Source organism: Delphinus delphis, chromosome 11 (genome assembly GCF_949987515.2).
Source record: "Delphinus delphis chromosome 11, mDelDel1.2, whole genome shotgun sequence".
NCBI classification, from domain to species: domain Eukaryota; kingdom Metazoa; phylum Chordata; class Mammalia; order Artiodactyla; family Delphinidae; genus Delphinus; species Delphinus delphis.
The window spans coordinates 97,619,743-97,638,173 of record NC_082693.1 but is presented as its reverse complement, the minus strand read 5'-3'; the positions used below and the strand labels follow the sequence as shown (position 1 = coordinate 97,638,173).

The following is an 18,431-nucleotide window of genomic DNA, read 5'->3' as shown; positions in this document are numbered from 1 at the left end:
ATAAAAATAAATAAATTAAAAGAAGGCTCAACATTTAAAAAAAAGAGTCTCTGCAGCCTTTTTGATAGGCACGAGTCCCATTCGTATCATCAGGATTCCCCCCTCCTGGCTTAAGCACCTCCCAAAGGCCCTGCCTTCTAACACCATCACATTGAGAGTGAGGATCCCAACAAGCGAATCTTAGGGGGACACAAACATTTAAACCATGGCAGACTCCTTGCTGTGTCCTCACGTGGCAGAGAGAGAGGGGAAGCAAGCCCTCTTAGGTTTGTCCTCATGATGACACTAATCCCGTCGTGAGGACCCCACCCTCATGACCTGATCACCCGCAGAGGCTCCGTCTCCAAAAGCATCACCCTGGGGATTAGCGTTTCAACATACACGTTCCGGGGGGACGGACATCAGCGTTCAGTCCATAGCAGTAAATGTATGTTCCACTTCCTACGAAACTGTCGGACTGTTCCAGTGCGATTGCACTGCTTTACGTTCCCAAGAGTAGTGCGTGCACCTCACCAGCTCTGGACTCGGTCAGCCTGTTTTATTGTAGCCGTCTGAACGGGTGCATGGTGGTGTCTTACTGTGGTTCAATTCGCATTTCTCTAACGAATGATGTTTAGTATCTCTTCATTTGCTTACTTGTCATCAGCATATCTTCCTTAGTGATGTGTTCTGTTCAAATCAGTTTTTAATTGGGTTGTTTGTTTTCCAGTTATTGGGTTTTGACAGTTGTTTTATACATTCTGGATACAAGTCTTTTATCAGATAGGTAATTTGCACATGTTTTTTCCCAGTCTGTGGCTCGTTTTTTCATTCTTTTAACACTGTCTCTCCAGCTCAGGAGTTTTTAATTTTTCGAAGTCTAGTGTATTAATTTGTCCTTATATGGATCATGCTTTTGGTGTTGTATCCGAGACACTGGGCCTAACCCGCAGCCCCAGAGATTTTCTCCTGTGTTTTCTCCTAGAAATTTTACAGTTTTAGGCTTTACGTTTAGGTCTCTGATCCATTTGGGTTTTTTTAAAATCTGTGAGACGTATGGATTAGTCGTTTGTTTTTAACGTACGAGTATCTACTTGTTCCAACACCATTTGTGAAACTATTGTCCTTTCTCCACTATGTTAATGGAGTTTGCAGCCTTTGCTGAAAAATCAATGGACCATATATGTTTGAGTCTATTTTTGGACTCTCTTCAGTTCCATTGATCTATTATTTGCATAACTTAACACCTATACCACACTGTCTCGATTACTGTAGCTTTATAATAGGTCTTAACGTTGGGAAATATAAGTCCTTCGCTTTGTTTGTTTGATGCTGTTTTTTGTTTGTTTCAAGTTGTTTTGGCTATTCTGGGTCCTTTGCATTTCCACATGCATTTAAAAAGGACCTTGTCATTTTCTACCCTTTTTGGGGTGAATTTTGATGGAGGCTGTATTGAAGCCAGAGGTCGATTTGGGGAGCATTTACATCTTAATAACACTGGCCTCTGATCCGTGGTTATGGTGTGTCTCTCTCTTTATGCAGGTATTTTAAAAATTCCTCTCATCAGTGTTCGAAAGTTCTCAGTGTATAGCTCTTATACAGCTATTGTCGTATGTATCCCTAAGTATTCCTCATTTCTTGATGCTGTTGCAAATGGCAGGTAAACATTTTTTAAATTTCTAAGAGTTCTTGCTAGTATATAGAAATACAGTTGCTTTTTGTATGTTGAACTTGTATCCTACAACCTCACTAAGCTCAATTATTAGTTCTAACAACCTTTTTTTGTACATTCTGTCAGATTTTCTCCGTAGTTGCTACTGCTATCTGCAGAGACAGTTTTATTTCTTCTTCCTAATCTGAAGGCCTTTTATTTCTTTTTCTTACCTTATTGCACTGGCTAGGACTTCTAGTCCAATGGGAACAGGAGTGGTAAGAGAACATCCCTACCTCATCCCTGATCTCCGTGGAAAAACATTCATCATTAAGTATGATGGTAGCTGCTCATTTTTTATAGATGCCTTTTATCAGGTTAAGAAGTTACTTTCTCTTCCTAGTTTGCTGAAATATTTTATCATGAATGGATGTTGAATTTTGTTCAATGCTTTCTCTGCATACATTGAGATAACCATATCATTTTTTTCTGACTGATTTTCACATGGTGATGCAGCCTTGCATTCCTGGGATGAGTTCAACTTATTCAAGATGTATTATCCTTCATATTATTGCTGGGGTTGACTTGCTGACACTTCGTTAAGAATTTTGGCTTCTGAGTTCAAGAGAGAACCTCTCTGGTCACTGGTGGTTTGGCTGGCCCCAAGTGAGAGATGCCTCTCCCCATCAGGCAGGCTCATGGGGTACAAACGTGGCCATGTGGAACCTCCCCTTCATCAGCTGTAGGTAGTGTTGATTCCTAGAAAAGGGACCTTAGGCAAACGGGCACCCCAAAACACATCCTCTGTATTTGTGTGGGCCTGGAGTCCCTGGGAGTGTGTCATCTCCCATCTCCACACGCTGAATGTCCACCCTGCTGCAGATGTGGCCATCCCATCATGCATTGGAAAGAGCCCTGACTCGGAGGCTGAGATTTGAGGGTGTGTTGGGGTGAGCCCTGGTCATGGCCCCTCCTGAGTTAGCACAGTGGGGACATATATCAAGGGCCCAAAATAGTCCTACCTTTTAAAATTTCTACCCATTGATGGACTTCCCTGGTGGTGCAGTGGTTAAGAATCTGCCTGCCAGTGCAGGGGACACGGGTTCAATCCCTGGTCTGGGAAGATCCCACATGCTGCGGAGCAGCTAAGCCCATGTGCCACAACTACTAAGCCTGTGCTCTAGAGCCCGTGAGCCACAACTACTGAGCCCAAGTGCCACAACTACTGAAGCCTGCGCACCCTAGAGCCTGTGAGCTGAAGCTACTGAGCCCACGTGCTGCAACTACTGAGGCCCACACGCCCAGAGCCCGTGCTCCGCAACAAGAGAAGCCACCGCAATGAGAAGCCCCTGCTCACTGCAACTAGAAAAAAGGCCGCGTGCAGCAGCAAAGACCCAATGCAGACTAAATAACTAACTAACTAAATAAATAAAATCCCTACCCATTGATTCCTGTTTTCAGACCCTGTGCTACAGAAACACTTTGTGACGTGGAAATGGCTTTATCCATAGAGATGTATATTGTACCACTGTTTATTAATCAGAAAAGGATGGGAATAAAACCCAAATTCCTAGGAGGATGGGATTGGCTGAGGAAATAGCATTGATGTCTGCTGAATGAAAGACTCTATAACCATTAAAGGGTGATTTATGGAGACTGTAACAACTTCAGGAAACCTTACATGTGTCCTTAAGTACAAGTAGAAAAACAGGTTACACATCACATTCTGTTTGGTGTGAGTGGTGCTGTGTCTTTGGGTAAAATGAGAGTGGATTCCACTCTGGGGAAATGAGAAAAGACAAGTCCAAGGAAACTGGGAAGGAAGGAAGCTCCAAGTTTAGCATGATTTTTTTTCTTAATTAACCTTCGCTGGTTCTTATTAGTAGCCTCCTTTATTTTGTCAAGATATACATCATGTTTACTAAATAACCTGTCCTGAAATTTGACAGGATTATTGAGGTCACAACTATAGGCAAATTGAGCTGTGTGTGCTTAAGGTGATATTTATAAATCTAATAAACTCCTTATTCTCCCTTCTCTGTCTTTCCTGCTCTATTCTCTCTCCCTCTTCTCTGTCTCTCAGACTCTCTCCTTCCTTCATTTTCTTTCTGCCCCTTCCTCCCTCCTTTTCACTTTGCATGTTTGTATGTTCATAGGTCAAATAAAATAACAAAAAATGTTTGCAGGGAATCAATATGAAAAAAAACAAACAGGTTACAGAATTCCATGTACAGCTATAGAGAAAACGTACTTAAAAGGAAGCTAATGTGAGACAGTGATAGTTTTCCGGGGATGCCATTCTCTTTCTTTTTCTGGTTTCCAAAATTTCTTGCATGTTACATATTACTTTTGTGATTTAAAAGCTTACCGTTAGGGCTTCCCTGGTGGCACAGTGGTTGAGAGTCCGCCTGCCGATGCAGGGGACATGAGTTTGTGCCCTGGTCCGGGAGGATCCCACATGCCGCGGAGCCTGCGCGTCTGGAGCCTGTGCTCCGCAACGGGAGAGGCCACAACAGTGAGAGGCCCGCATACCGCAAAAAAAAACAAAGAAAAAAAAAAGCTTACCATTAAGAGAGAGGAGAGCAGAGCAGAGTTCGCTGTCTCCAAGGCACCCCTGCGCCGCCAGGCTGGGGAGAGTCGCCGGGTGCCGGCCGGGTGGGGTCGCGTGAGTCCCGGTGCCGTGTCCTGTCTCAGTGCCGCCCTCCTCTTGTCTTCCAGGCTTTGGGAACCATCACTGCAGTGCCTGTCACAGGTCCTCAGGTGAGCTCCTTGCAGAGGTTGGCCGGGCAAGGAGCGGCAGTGCTACCTCAGGTAAGCAGCCTGCGGGTGGGCCCCGGGCTGTCTGTCTGTCTGTCCACAGCCCCTCAGCAGTGAGGTTTAGGTGAGCCCTGAGCTGGGTGTGACGTTGTGGGAGTCGCTTTCCTCTCCTGCCTCCTCTGCCTGCCCTTCAGAGGAGATGTTTGGACCAGACCCAGTTTTTCACACAGTGAGGAATTGAGAAATCAATTTAGTGGGTCATGACCAGGATTTTTTTTTAATGGAATAAACTAGGCTGGACTAGAAGACAGCAGAAAATACCAAGACGCGTCATAAGCATTTTTTTGTGAACAATTCGTTTCTGGACTGGATCATGACGTAATGGAGATTTTTTTTATATAAATTTATTTATTGATTGATTGATTATTTTTGGCTGCATTGGGTCTTCGTTTCTGCACGCGGGCTTTCTCTAGTTGTGATGAACAGGAGCTACTCTGCGTTGCGGCGCGCGGGCTTCTCATTGCGGTGGCTTCTCTTGTTGCGGAGCACGGGCTCTAGGCATGCAGGCTCAGTAGTTGTGGCACGTGGGCTCAGTAGTTGTGGCTCACGGGCTCAGTAGTTGTGGCTCGCAGGCTCTAGAGCACAGACTCAGTAGTTGTGGTGCACGGGCTTAGTTGCTCCGCAGCATGTGGGGACTTCCCAGTCCAGGGCTCGAACCCGTGTCCCCTGCATAGCAGGCAGATTCTTAACCACTGCACCACCAGGGAAGTCCTAATGGAGATCTTTGAATATGGGTCACAGTCAAAAAAGTGTTAGAAGCTCTGGACAAAAGGGTGCATTTCAGGAGACGGCGCAGACGCCAGGTCTTGGGCCTGGGTTCCAGCCGGGGTCCCCCGCCGGGCCCTGCACTTTGGGCAGGTCACCTGGGCTGCGTCTCCTCATCTGCAGAGAGGGTGGTGCCAGTGCCTCCCTGGCGGCCGTGAGGACTGAATCGGGGCACAAAGCCTTTGTAGCCGGGCCTGGCCTGGAGCAGAAGCCTGCTGGGTACCGCCCGGCACGCAGCTTTGCGGGGCACCTGCTGCTGAGCTGCGAGGGGCTGCCGGCTGCACAGGCGACAACGGCTTCCGCCTGTCCTGGGGCCGCAGGCCTGGGCCGACGCTCCCAGCTCGAGGACAGTGAGCGGCGGCTGCCCTGGGCCCGCTGGTCCTTGTGGCAGCCTCGCTGAATGCCCACCTGTGCTGAATCAGACAGGATCCTGTCCCCAAGAGGCTCAGATTCCAGGAGGGGGACAGACAAGGAGCCAGACGATTTGAACCCAGAGTGATTGGCCTGAGTCAGAAGGAGTCACGGGGGCTATGGGAGCCTCGAGGAGGCTCATAGCCTGCCTGGGGGTCAGGGAGGGCTTCCTGGAGGAGATGGAGCTAGAAGCAGGGCTCCGAGGGCAGGAAGTCTTGGTAGTCCAAGGTGGAGGCAGGCCTCAGGGGACGAGCACCCCAGAAGGATACTGGAGCATGCGGACACGGGGGTGAGAAAAGGAGGCAGGTGGCAGTGGGGAGACCAGAACCGCAGGCCTGGCGGCACCGGAAGGGGAAGTAGGAGCAGGCATAGCTCTGGAGACGTCAGCAGAGGCCTTCTGGGGCCTTGGATATGGAGTAATGGAGCTGAGCTTTGCCTGTCCATGACTTAATGGCCGTGGGGAGCTACGGAAGGCTTTTGAGCAAGGGAGGGTCAGGACTGGGGCTCCAAGGAAAGGCTTCTGCTCAAGGTCAGTGCTGTCTTCCTAGGAGTTTTCACTCCCACGTACACCCCTCAACTGTAAAAGTCCAAGGGCCACCTCTCCCTCTGCCCCAATATATGCGCGCGCGCACACACACACACACACACACACACACACACACAGACACACACACACCCGCGACCAGAGCCCCCGGGCCAGTCAGTGCACGCCCAGGACCCGGGCAGCCTTGGCAGGTCCATGGTTTCTCTGCTGCCGTCTCCTCACCTCTAACGTGGGAGTCCCTGACCAGGTCATGTCTGTGCCCCTGTCATCTGCCCTGGCTGTCATCACCCCGTCTGTGTGTCTATCTTACCGTGCCACTGTCCCTCCCTCCCCAGGTTAGGCCAAAGACTCTGATTCCAGACAGCCTCCCCGTCACCCCGGGCCGGGACCGGCCACCCAAGCAGCCCCCAACCTTCCAGAAGGCCACCGTGGTCAGTATCAAGAACCCCAGCCCAGCCCTCCCCACTGCCAACAACACCGTGAGCCATGTGCCAACGCCCGGCAGCCAGCCCCGAGCCCTCGCCGAGCCTGCCACCGTCACCTCTCCTCTGAGCAGTGCCGGGGTGGCCTACGCCCTCATCTCCACCGCCCCCAGCAATGCCACCGCCATGGCCCCCAGCACCGCCGTGTCCGTGGTCAGCGACAGCGTCAAAGTCCAGCCCCTCCTCATCAGTGCCGACAACCAGGTGAGGGCGCCCGCGGGCAGGCTCCCCAAGGGGCCAGGTGACGGGGGCCCGGGCAGAATGAATGACCGGATGGCGGAACGATTAGGCGGCCAAAGGAATGGATGGAGTGTGAACAGAGGACTGAATGAACAGCGTGGGAATGAACAATAAGTGAATGAATCAGTGCATAAATGGGGGGTGGGGGTGGGGCGTGTACAAATAAATGAATGAGTCAGTGGTAGAATGAACGGTGTGTGAATGAGGGTGTGGATGAATGAATGAATTGGCGTGGGAATAATGGGGGTACAAGGGAATGAATATGTGAACAAAAGACTGTGTGGCTGAATGAATTAATACCAGTAGGAAAAGAATGATTGGTCGATGGATGAATTACTTCACTTGTTGGAATAATTAATTAATAAAACGTGTGGCCAAGTGGACCACTGGAAGAGTCTCTGCCAATGGAGGGAGATAGTCAAGGACTTTTTGGACCCCGGGTGCCTGAACGGAATATCTATGATTTGTTGCCAAGATTTAAAACTAAAACTAAGATCCTCTTCCTGTTCCCGTCTGAGCTCCTTGATGATTGTGTGAGGTGTTTGGGGCTGCATAGGAGGTTCCATTTCCTCTCTTTGGTCTCTTTTCCTCTGTTTCCAATTCAGGGTCCACCAGGCTGCCCCTCTCTTGCTTATGGCCCGTGTCCCCTATTTCCCAGCCCTAGTGTCAGCCACTTTCCTGCAGCCGTATGTTATTGCACTCAGTACATTTCTGGGTATGTTTTTGAGCTCTCCCACTTATGGACAGTATCCCCAAGGATGCTCCAAGCCTAAAGAGTTATCGCCAGCCAGGGTCGGATAGCAAGTTCCAGTGAGGAAACGTGCACCCCAGGATGGTACCTGGTCCAGAGGGGGAGCTTAGCAGACGTTTGTTGGTTGAGTGTGCTTGTTTCACTGCAACCTCACTAGCATCCAGTGTTGTCATTTTTAAATGCTTTTTGCTCCTTTAGTTGATGCAGACAGATGCTGGTCGTTGAAAGCGGAATTCCTTTGGTTAGTATTGAACTTGAAGGTTTCCCTGTACTTTTCAAGAATCCTGTCTCCTTCCATGTGACTCGTCTGAGGGTATTCTTTGCCCCTTTTTCTGGGGGGATCTTACTGTTTTCTTCCCATGGATATAAAAAGGGAGCATTGTTTTCCATCCAGAGAATTCTGGGATTTCAAAATTATGTTACAAAGAAGAACAAAGTCCTTTCCCTTAAGCCAGCAGAAAAATGGGATGCATTTTCTCTTCATGTGTAAGAGGTTCAAATTCACAAGTCACAGAAAAAGAAAAAAAGAAAAAAAAAAAAGTCTGCTGCAAGTATCCGAGGAAACAATTCACAAGTCACTATGTGTTCTTAGGAGGGAAAAACGGTTCGAGTCACTCCTGGTTGAGTCACTCCTGGTTGAGACCCAGGGCTGCTCCTGGTAGATTCTTTCACCTAGATCCATGAAAAAGATAACGATTCTTTCCCAGTTCAATGTCCAAAAACGTAAATAAGCCAGATGATTCACAGGTGAAGGCGACTGTGGCCGAGGGGGAGGCCGGGCAGCAGAAGCCAATCTCAGACTTCTCAGCTCCAGGCACCTCCCCCCAGCCAATGAGCCCTGAGCCCCATGAGGACCGCTGGATCGGGGCTGCTCTGCCTGCTGCTGAGTGGGGTCTAGACTCCCCTCCCCCTCTCCATCCCCCCAGGATTGCCAGGGCCCCTCAGAGTGAGCAAAACGGGACCTCCTTTCTCCCACCTGCCCGAACCCCCAGGCCAGGTTTGAGCACCTCGGAAACAGTGGCCTGGGCAGGGGGGAGCAGGGCAGGCAGCCAGACAGACCCGGGAAGGGTCCCAGCCCCTCTGCTACCTAACCTGATGAGCTCAGGCAGGGAGCAGTTCTGAGCCCTCTCAGCCTCAGTTTTCCTGCATGTGAACTGGGGAGAAAGAAACCAACCTGCCTTGAGTGTTCCTTCCGCCTGAATCTTCACAGCCTGCCTGGAAGTAGGTATTGCGAAGGTGTTACTGATAAGGAAGCTGAGGCTCAGAGATGTGAAGTGACCTCCCCGAGGCCACACAGCCGGGAGCCCGTAGCACAGCATTGGACCCAGGCCTTCTGGTTCCTAAACCAGGACCGTTTCTCGTGCAGACTCTCCTTAGGGTGCAGGCACCCCGTGGACTGGAGAGGTGGGTGCAAGCCTCCTCGTTCCTCTGTGATACCGCCGTTCGAGGCCCCGTGCCCGTCTGGGGCGGACACACCTGGCCCTGGGCTCTGTGGGCCTGCCCTCCCTGGGCCCTCCCGTTCCCCCCTCACCCCTCTGCCCCGTCCCCAGGTCATCATCATTCAGCCTCAAGTGCAGACGCAGCCCGAGAGCACGGCGGAGTCGCGGCCGCCCACAGAGGAGCCATCTCAGGGAGCTCAGGCCACCAAAAAGAAGAAGGAAGACCGGCCCCCGAGCCAGGAGAACCCCGAGGTGGGTGGCTGTAGGACACGGCTGCCCAGGGAGTGGGGACGGGCCTCACCCCGACAAGCCCAGAGCACAGCCGCCCTGGGCCGTGGGAGCTCCAGGCAGCACTGGCCCAGTGAGCTGAGGTCTCAGCCGTTGTGTGTCCGGGATTTGCTGGCTAAGCGGCAGCGTGGGGCAGTGGTTAGCACCAGCCGTAGACCAGACCGCCTGGATTTGCATCGCAGCGCAGGTGTGGCGGGGTGCGCGGGGGTGGGGAGCAGATCGCGTCCGTCTCCTCATCTGTGAGGACGGCACGGATGAGTCTGCCTTCCTGGCGGCGTTTTTGGGAGGATCTCGTGAGTCAGTGTCTGCCGAGGCCCCAGAACAGTGCCTGGGCACTGCTGGCTGTGACCCACCACCCCAAGCCCCCGCTGTCCCCACCCGTCCCCCTGTCCTCAGGACCCTCCGTCCAGGGGACAGCGCTGCTCTTGGCACATGTGGCCCTAAAGCAGCCCTGCTCCTCCCTCCACCCCACTGTTCACTGAATGTCTGAAGGTGGCACAGCAGGACCCTGAAGGCCTTAAACGTCAGCTCTTTGTGGGATTTTTGGTCACAGCAAGCGACATCCTTGTGTTCCTGCTTGCATCCTCAGCCGTCCTGGGCCCAAATCACCACCCCCTGGGCCCTTCTCCATGTGACTGCCCCTGCTTAGCCACCATTTCTCTCCCTATTGACTGCTTTATCTTACAAGATTCCCTTCAGAAACCATCTCCTCCAGGCAGCCTTCCCTGACCACCCATCCCCAGCAGGCAGAAGAGATCCCTCTGGGCTCCTCCCGTTCCTTCTGATTCTTTTTAGCAAAGTGCTGTCATCCAAAGAAGTCATTCATCCATTCATTTATTTGTCAATCATGTCTTAGCCTTTGCTGCAGGCCAGGCTCTGGGCTGAGGGTGGGGACACTGAGACGGGGCAGATGTAGTTTGTCCCGGCTCTAGGGAAACTCACTCCTACTGGCAGACACAGGCACGGCCACTAGGACTTGAACTTGGGTTAAAAAATTGTCAGCTGTCATCAGAGGGTTACAGATTCTGAGCTGGGAGATCCAGGGAGAGGGAGAGAGCCGTGTTTCCATCTGGAAGGACTGCGGAAGGCCTTGCAGGGGAGGGGCACAATCGAAGGGACCAGGGGAACAGGTAGGGTTTCAGTAAAAGAGCAAGAGGCAGGGGGAGGGCACTGCCCGGGCAGAAGGGAAAGGACTCAGCACTCCCAGGAAAGTCAGCTGGTCTGTTTGGACCGTGGGTAGCACGTGTGCCTGAGAATTTCTAGACACGGGGTTACAGATGGACATCGGAGCCCAGTCCTGGAAGACCCGATGCACGCTACTGAGGTAGAACTTGATTCCTTGGGTAGTGGGGAGCCTGCTCTTTGAGCAGGAGAGTGACTTGGCTATCGTCCTTTGACATGTCTAGAAAGCCTGCTGGGAATTCATAGAGTCGACCACTCACCGAGGCTGAGATGGAGCCAGTCTCCTCTGTGGCCTCAGGCCCAGTTTTGTCTCAAGAGAGACAACCCATTCCATTTGGTGGCAATGTATGAGCCCCTACCGTGTGCGGGGTGAGGCCTGGGGCCAGCTCGCAGCTCAGGCTCCCATGTGCACCCTTCTGTCCTCCCATGAGGTTTGCTGCACCCTTAATTTTCGGGAAGGTTTTCTGGGTACGTTCTCTTTGTTCTTTCAAAGTATATCTTAGTCAATTATCGTGCATTTATACAATTAGTATAATTACAGCTAATTACATAATTAGTGTAAATACGTGTAATGACTTAAATAGAACTTGCAATTACAACACGTCCTGGTGTAAAAATCCTTATTAAAGTTGCTTTCAGAAGAGGGCTGGGAGCAGTCGTGCTGCACAGACGCGGGTTTTGTGGCCGCCTTTGAACCTGTTCGTGAAGGATCTGAGTCAGGAGCACTTGAGGCCAGAGCAGCAGCTGCCCCAGGAACTTCACCAGCTGAGCCAGGCGCGGGCTCAGGGGTCCTGGGCTGGGGCGTGGATTTGGGGTAAAGAGACACTGACGGTTGTCTGTAAGGCTCAGCTGTACGGTGGCTTCTGGGGTAGCGGCTGTCGAGGTCCCAGTGTGCATACACCCCACACGCACGGCACTTCTGAGCCCACAGGCGCCTGTGAGATGAGATGAGATGACAGTGCCCACCCGAGACATTGAAGGGACCCGCGCAGTGAGCCCACCTCCCTGCCGAGTGAGCCTTCGTAGCTAACTGTGCTTCCTCCCCTTTTCTCCCGCATCCTCCCAGCAGCTCTGCGAAGCAGGTGGGGCAGGAATTACAGTGTTCATCGTACAAACGAGGAGGCGGGCTGAGAGAGGCCAGCGTGTCCGCCACTCGACCCAGACAGAACCAGGGCTCCAGGCTCCTGCCCCAGGCCCCATAGTCTCCTTCCTGTCCCAAGTCCTCTGCCTTCTTTAGGACAGAGCCTGGCCTTTTCTGTGCTACTCATTATTCTGGCCTCGGGCAGCATCTGTCCAAGCTGGTCACCCTCAGATTAGCATGTTCCAGCCCTGTTCCAGCCCTGCCACACGCCAGCCCTGGCCGCCTCTCTGGGCAAGACCCGTGCACACAGATGCTCCCTCCTTCCACGCCATCCCTGCTGCCACAGCCCCAGCTCCTGCCCTGGCCCTGCCCAGGCTCCCAACCCCTAGATGGATTCTTCCCTGCAGCTAGATCAGAAATAACCAAGTCACCCGTCTTCTTTTTAAAATAATTCTTCCATTTAGAATTTATTGAGATGTAATTGGCATATTACATGGTATAAGTTCAAGGTGTGTAACGTAATGATTTGATATATGTATATATTGCAAAATGATCACCAGGGTAATTGTAGTTAACATATCCATCACCCACCTCACATGGTTATTTATTTTTTGTGTGATGAGCACTTTTAAAATCGACTCTCCTAGCAACTTTCAAATTTACAAGACAGTATTGTTAACTTCAGTCCAGTGCTGTACAGTACTTATTTATCATATAGCTGGAAATTTGTAGCTTTTGACTTACCTTCACCCATTTCCCCCAAGCTCCACCCCCTGTCACTGGCAACCACCAATTTGTTCTCTGTTGCCAAGAGTTGATTTATTTTAAGATTCCATGTATAGGTGAAACCATAGAGCATTTGTGTTTCTCTGTTTGCCTTATTTCTTTCAGCGTAATGCCTTCAAGTTTCATCCGCATCATGAAAAATGGCAGGGTCTCCTCAATTTTGTACTGGTCACCCCCTTTCTTGAAAGCCATCAGAGCACAGCCCCCATTAGTATGGCTTTGAGTTCTCGCTTGGACCGTACCTCTCTGCTGCAAACCCTCAGCAACAACAGACAGCATGCAGGAAGAGCCAGTAGTAAAGATGTGACTGTGCATCGCTGTGTCCCAGAAACACAGGCAGTGAGCACGACAGATGCCCCAGACCGTGGCCCCCAGGTTCAGAATCAGATGAGGGTGACCAGGCGGCTCCCAAGGGGCAGCGGGTCCCCTGAATTCTTCTGGCAAGAGAGGAGCAGAACCAGGCTTCCCTGCTAGTCCAGGAGCCAGCCTGTGCCTGGGGCCACCCCTGGGCTGGGCAAGGCCAGGGTGACTGCAAACTTGCTATAAGGCGAGGGTAAGCAGTAGGGAGGGAAAATGAAACATAAAACAGAGAAGAAAAGAAGCAGTGCCCAAGGTGAGTCTGCGGACAGAATTGTAACACACACGATGCGATCTAATGCTAAGAAGGACAATCAGTAAAATCAACTTTTGGAACGTGAATTTATTCAAGATGAAGCTAATTTTGTGGCGTATTCGTAGCAGTGACTTTTAAATATGTTTGGGATACTCGAAGAAGTTAAAAATAAAGGAATAACATTCACTTGAAATAAATAAGGAATAATGAAGCCAAAAAATCATGAAAATAAAACATCAGACAGTTACAAAAATTATTTGAACATCTGGTAATGAAAAACACGGTGATTGAGATAAAAAAAAAATTACTAGACAGGATGAACAGAGGTAATTAGTGCTTTGGAATATGGTACCACAGAGATAGCACAGAGATGCAAAGAAGCATAAAAAATTATATATGTGTAATTTTATATATAAAATTATATATGTATAAATTATATATTCACATATATATATGAAGCAGCAGAACTGAGTGGTGTGGGCGGGGCCTTGCTGAGGGCCAGGGAGCTGCAGGTTGCAGAACGACTCATCCGTGCTGAGGATCACAAGTCTGTATTCAAGTGCAAAAGGACAGGCAGTGTCTGTGAGCCGCACTTGGGGTAGACAGGGCTGGGACCACACAAAGGGATATGGAAAGAGAACCTCCGTAAGGCCTCCGGGAACAGAGAAGGTGCCACAGACCCTCCTTGACCTTGTTGGGCAGCAAGGAGGCGTGATAAAACAGAATCCCACTGAGGCACCGTATGTGAAGAGTGAAGTCAGTACAAAGCCACCGTAAGGAGAAATACAGAAAGAGAAGCAATTTTTACCATAAATAAAAGACACTACCCCCAAAGTCCAGTATTCTACTATGAATTAAAAGAAAGAAATCAATACGGTAATCACTACTAAGAAGGAAGCTGCAGTGCCGGAAGACAAGGGCTGAGGGAAGAGATGGCCATTTAGGCCGAAGTACTGGAGAGAGGGAAACGTGAGCTGGAAATTTTCAGGAAAAATTAGGAAGACCATCACATAACTACACAACTGGGGGAGCACAGGGCACCATAGTCACAGCAGAAGACAGGAAGACCTAGCAGGCAGGAGCGAGAGAAGTATACAAAACAAAAAAGAAAGAATGGATTTTTAAATATTAGGAAGTGGTACCTAGAGAAGACAAGCAAAGAAGATACAACAGGTGGATAATTGGAGGCTTTAAAGAAGAAAACCGGGATGACGGGGCAGAAGAGCTACAGTAAAACTTTCCCACGGTTCCCTGCGATATGAATTTGGCTATAACGTGGTAGGCGGTTTGCTCCTGTTATGTCGGTGATGGTGGGCTGAAGTTGTCTTCTGCGGAGGAAGGGCTGGAGGGAAGGGAAGGCCGAGTGGGGAACCAGGAGGCAGAGCATGGGCTCCGCTAGTATTGGCCCAGCCCAGCCTTCCCAGTTCAGGCCAGTGAAGTCCTGGCAGGACTGGCAGATTCTAGAGGCCACTGTCCATTCAGCCACAGGACCCTAGAAGTAACACTGAAACCAGGTGGCACCGAACTGCAGCCTGCACTGGCATCGACTGGCTGAAGACCTGCTGGACCTCAGAACCCCTGTTTGAGCAGGTCTGCGGCCACCTCAGTCATCTTAGTAGTCTTGTGTTGACGTGAGCACACGTCTTCCAGGACTGAATCTGACGGGCCTGAGTTTTCACGGTGTGGTGTTGCTTCACTGTTTTTAAAAGGCAATTCAAGGGGCTTCCCCGGTGGCACAGTGGTTGAGAATCCGCCTGCCAATGCAGGGGATGTGGGTTTGAGCCCTGGTCCGGGAAGATCCCACATGCCACTGAGCAACTAAGCCCGTGCACCACAACTACTGAGCCCATGTGCCACAACTACTGAAGCCCACGCGCCTAGAGTCCGTGCTCCGCAACAAGAGAAGCCACCGCAATGAGAAGACCATGCACTGCAGGAAGAGTAGCCCCTGCTCGCCACAACTAGAGAAAGCCTGCGTGCAGCAACAAGACCCAAAGCAGCCCAAATAATAATAATTTTAAAAAACTTTAATTAAAAAGTAATTCAAGAAAATTTACTGAAATAAAAGGAGACTTTAATTTCTATACTGCAAGGACACACTAGGTTCCAGGGGAAGTTGACGTGTAGTGCTGGGTTAACATTGGGTCACAGCCCAGTAAAGTCATTGACTTTTTTTTTTTTTTTTTTTGCGTTATGCGGGCCTCTCACTGCTGTGGCCTCTCCCGTTGCGGAGCACAGGCTCCGGACGCGCAGGCTCAGCGGCCATGGCTCACGGGCCCAGCCGCTCCGCGGCATGTGGGATCCTCCGGGACCGGGGCACGAACCCGCGTCCCCTGCATCGGCAGGCGGACTCTCAACCACCGCGCCACCAGGGAAGCCCAGTCACTGACTTTTAATGGAAACGAGAGGATGCGTAGGCATCCAGGCAAAAGCAGCCAAGTCGCTTTAGAGGGAGAACAACTGGGCCGGCTTCTAACTTTTCCACGGCAACATTCAGTCCAGAACACAGGAGAGCGGGAAGAGAGAAGGGGACCCAAGGCGCTTAGGTGCAGCCAAGATGTCCTTCACGTTGAAAGGCCACAGACTAAAGGTTCTAAATCTGCCAAGAACTCAGGAAATGTTGTTCCCATGAGCCATTCGTGAGAAACTACTAGAAACTCAACCCCCATCGACCACGAGACGCTTGGGAAAGCTTGGCACCAGCGCTGGTTGAGCGTCGTGCATATTTAACTACGGAGTAAAACAAACAGGATAAGGGTGCTGGCACAGAATGTAAATATTACATGTACGAGATGACACATAAATATTAATGTGTGAGATTCACCTAAGTGAGCAGAGAGCGAGGGAGAGAAGGGAGAGAGGAGGAATGAGCTCTCAGATTGTCGCGTTTGTGGAGTTGGAACTGTCAGTGGATCGAAGAATATGATTTAAAGGTGACAGATTGAGGCAAACTATTTTCAACAGCACTGAAGTAACTGGAAAGAAGGAGTAAACAGTCGCTATTTGAGATGCTGTAGAAAACCCAGGAGACTCTCACCGGAAAAACTGCTGGAGACAATGAGAGAATTCAGCGCGGCGGCCGGTGTGGTAACTTACAAACGTCAGTAGTCTTTAGAGAAACGCACAGCAACCTGTTAGAAGCTTTCTAGAGAACTGCATTTGCGATCGCAACAGAAGGATGAAATGCCAAGGAATAAACACGATGATCGATACCTGTTTGAGGAAAAGTTTGAAACTCCTGAAGACAAAGAACAGAAGCCCCTTGTGGTTTTGGAGAGGAAAATGTAATATTATTAGGTTGTCATTATGTCCTAAGTTAATTTATAATTTTAGCATCATCCCAGGAAATATATCAACTGATTCCCTCGTTCTCAGAACTACCGAAGATGGTTTCTAAATTTCACATGAAAAAATAAACGAGAAGAGCCGAGGAAGCTCGGAACAGGAAAAAACAGGGACGGGATTCTAATGCCGTCAGATTACTGTAAAGCCTTGAGAACTACAAGTGAGGTGGTAGCTTATGAATAGATGGGAAGATTTAAGGAACGGAATAGAGGGCCGTGTGTGTGTGTGTGTGTGTGTGTGTGTGTGTGTGTGTGTGTGTATGATTCACTCCTCAAATCAGTGAAAAGCGGAGAGATGGAATTTTCAATCAATGGTATTGGAAAAAACGAGTGGCCACGTGGAATAAAATGAATCCATATATACCGTATACAACGGGATGAATGCCAAATAGATCAAAAATTTAAATGGAAAAAGTAAAACTCTAGGTACTAAGATAAAACGTAAGCAACTTGCTTTCTAAACTCAGAGTCTCTAGCTAAGATGCAAAAATCCAGACACTGCAAAGGAAAATACTGATAAATTCTACTATGTACAATTTTTTAATGGTCTATATGGCCAAAAAAAAAAGCACCAGTGGGACCTAATCCCCACCTCCCTAGATGTGGGCCGTGTGTCGTGACCTCCTCCCAAAGGTGACAGTGTGGACGGTGGGTGGGGTAAAGAGGAACTTCGCAGAGCAGACGCCTGACAACCGCACCTCAGCCAGGTGACCAAGGTCAACATCACAGTGATCGGCCATGTTGACGGCGCGTGCAGCGCGCCAAGGGGATGGGACGAGGGCCCTTCACCTCTGTGGTCTCCCTGCAAAACCCAGGACCCCAGTCTAATCCTGAGAAAAACACCAGGCAAATCCCAGACAAGGGTCTGCCTACAAAATTCCTGGTCAGTCCTCCTCAGACGGCCAAGGTCATCCAAAAGAAGGCAGTCTGAGAAACCGTCGCAGCCCAGAGGAGCTGAGGAGACAGGATGGCTGACGTCATATGGGGTCCCGGGTGGGGTCCCGGGACGGAGAAAGAGCATGAAATGAAAACTAAGGAAACCCAAAACAGAGAAGCTGCGTTAACCCTTCTCTGTTTCCTTCCCTCAGAAAATCGCCTTCATGGTAGCGCTGGGCCTGGTGACGACGGAGCATCTGGAAGGTGAGGACCCTTGTGGCGGAGCTGGGCCTGGCCCACGGGATGGGGCGGGGGGTTGCTGAATTGGCATCAGACAGAAGCAGTGGGTCTCGGATTCCCGGTCAGATGGCAGCGCCTGGGTGTGACCCACCTTCTGCGCGGTGGGTGCCAAGTGCCAGGTGGTCATCACGAAGACCAGGGTGCCTGCCCGCTCTCCCAGCTTGTGACTGTGCACGAAACCCACTGTGTCTATTGAAGGGACCTTGGGCATTCCCGGCCCCCAAGTTGGAGGCAGCACAGTGAAGTGATAAGAGCAAGGTGCCCAGCTCGGCCGTTACTAACTACTCAGGCTTGGGCAAGTCCCCCAGCTCCTCTGGGCCTCAGTTTCTCTGTCTGTGTAATGGGATAACAACCCACCCTTCCTCCTGGGATTGTTGTAAAGAACCAAGAGGAATGCCCAGCACCACCTCCCCTGCTGTTGAACTGGTCCATGGGTCCCGTCTGCCCCCAAACCCATCGGTGGAAATCAGAACATTATTTGAGCAGGCAGGTCAGTGTAACACTACAGGTGCTGTTTGACTTTACCGATGGGATCAATCTGTGCATCGTCATAGAATCTAAGGGCCTGGAAAGATGGAAACCAACCTTCTGGTTGCACTTGTGGGGAAGCTGAGGCCAGAGAAGTTGATTCTCTTGCTCGAGGTCCCACAGCCAGTCAGTATCAGGCCCAGGCTGGAATCCAGGTCTCCTGACTCCCAGCTCAGGGTGTTCTCCACGATTCTGACCTCACCGCTAAAGATATTTTATAAAGTGAAAACATCCCTACACCCCAAGTAAATCTGGATTTGGGAAGGAAAATTCACTTGCTTTTCCTCCTTAAAATCGAGGAAAGGAAGGGAATGAACTGAATCCCCCAGTGCCCGAGGCACTTACAGGCTTTAA

At 50.4% G+C, this 18,431-nt stretch overlaps 1 protein-coding gene across 3 annotated transcripts in view; it reads left to right on the top strand.

Moving 5' to 3' along the window:
- PHF21B (PHD finger protein 21B) overlaps positions 1 to 18,431 on the top strand; it is a 94,517-nt gene that overhangs the window by 64,771 nt on the left and 11,315 nt on the right. For 2 of the 3 annotated variants that reach the window (XM_060024003.1, XM_060024004.1), the window contains exons 3-6: positions 4,349 to 4,441; positions 6,503 to 6,853; positions 9,191 to 9,331; positions 17,462 to 17,513. In XM_060024003.1, coding sequence (XP_059879986.1) covers positions 4,349 to 4,441; positions 6,503 to 6,853; positions 9,191 to 9,331; positions 17,462 to 17,513 — 637 coding nt within the window. Of the gene's footprint in view, positions 1 to 4,348; positions 4,442 to 6,502; positions 6,854 to 9,055; positions 9,332 to 17,461; positions 17,514 to 18,431 lie in introns of all 3 variants that reach the window. The other variant, XM_060024001.1, reaches the window with a different exon arrangement.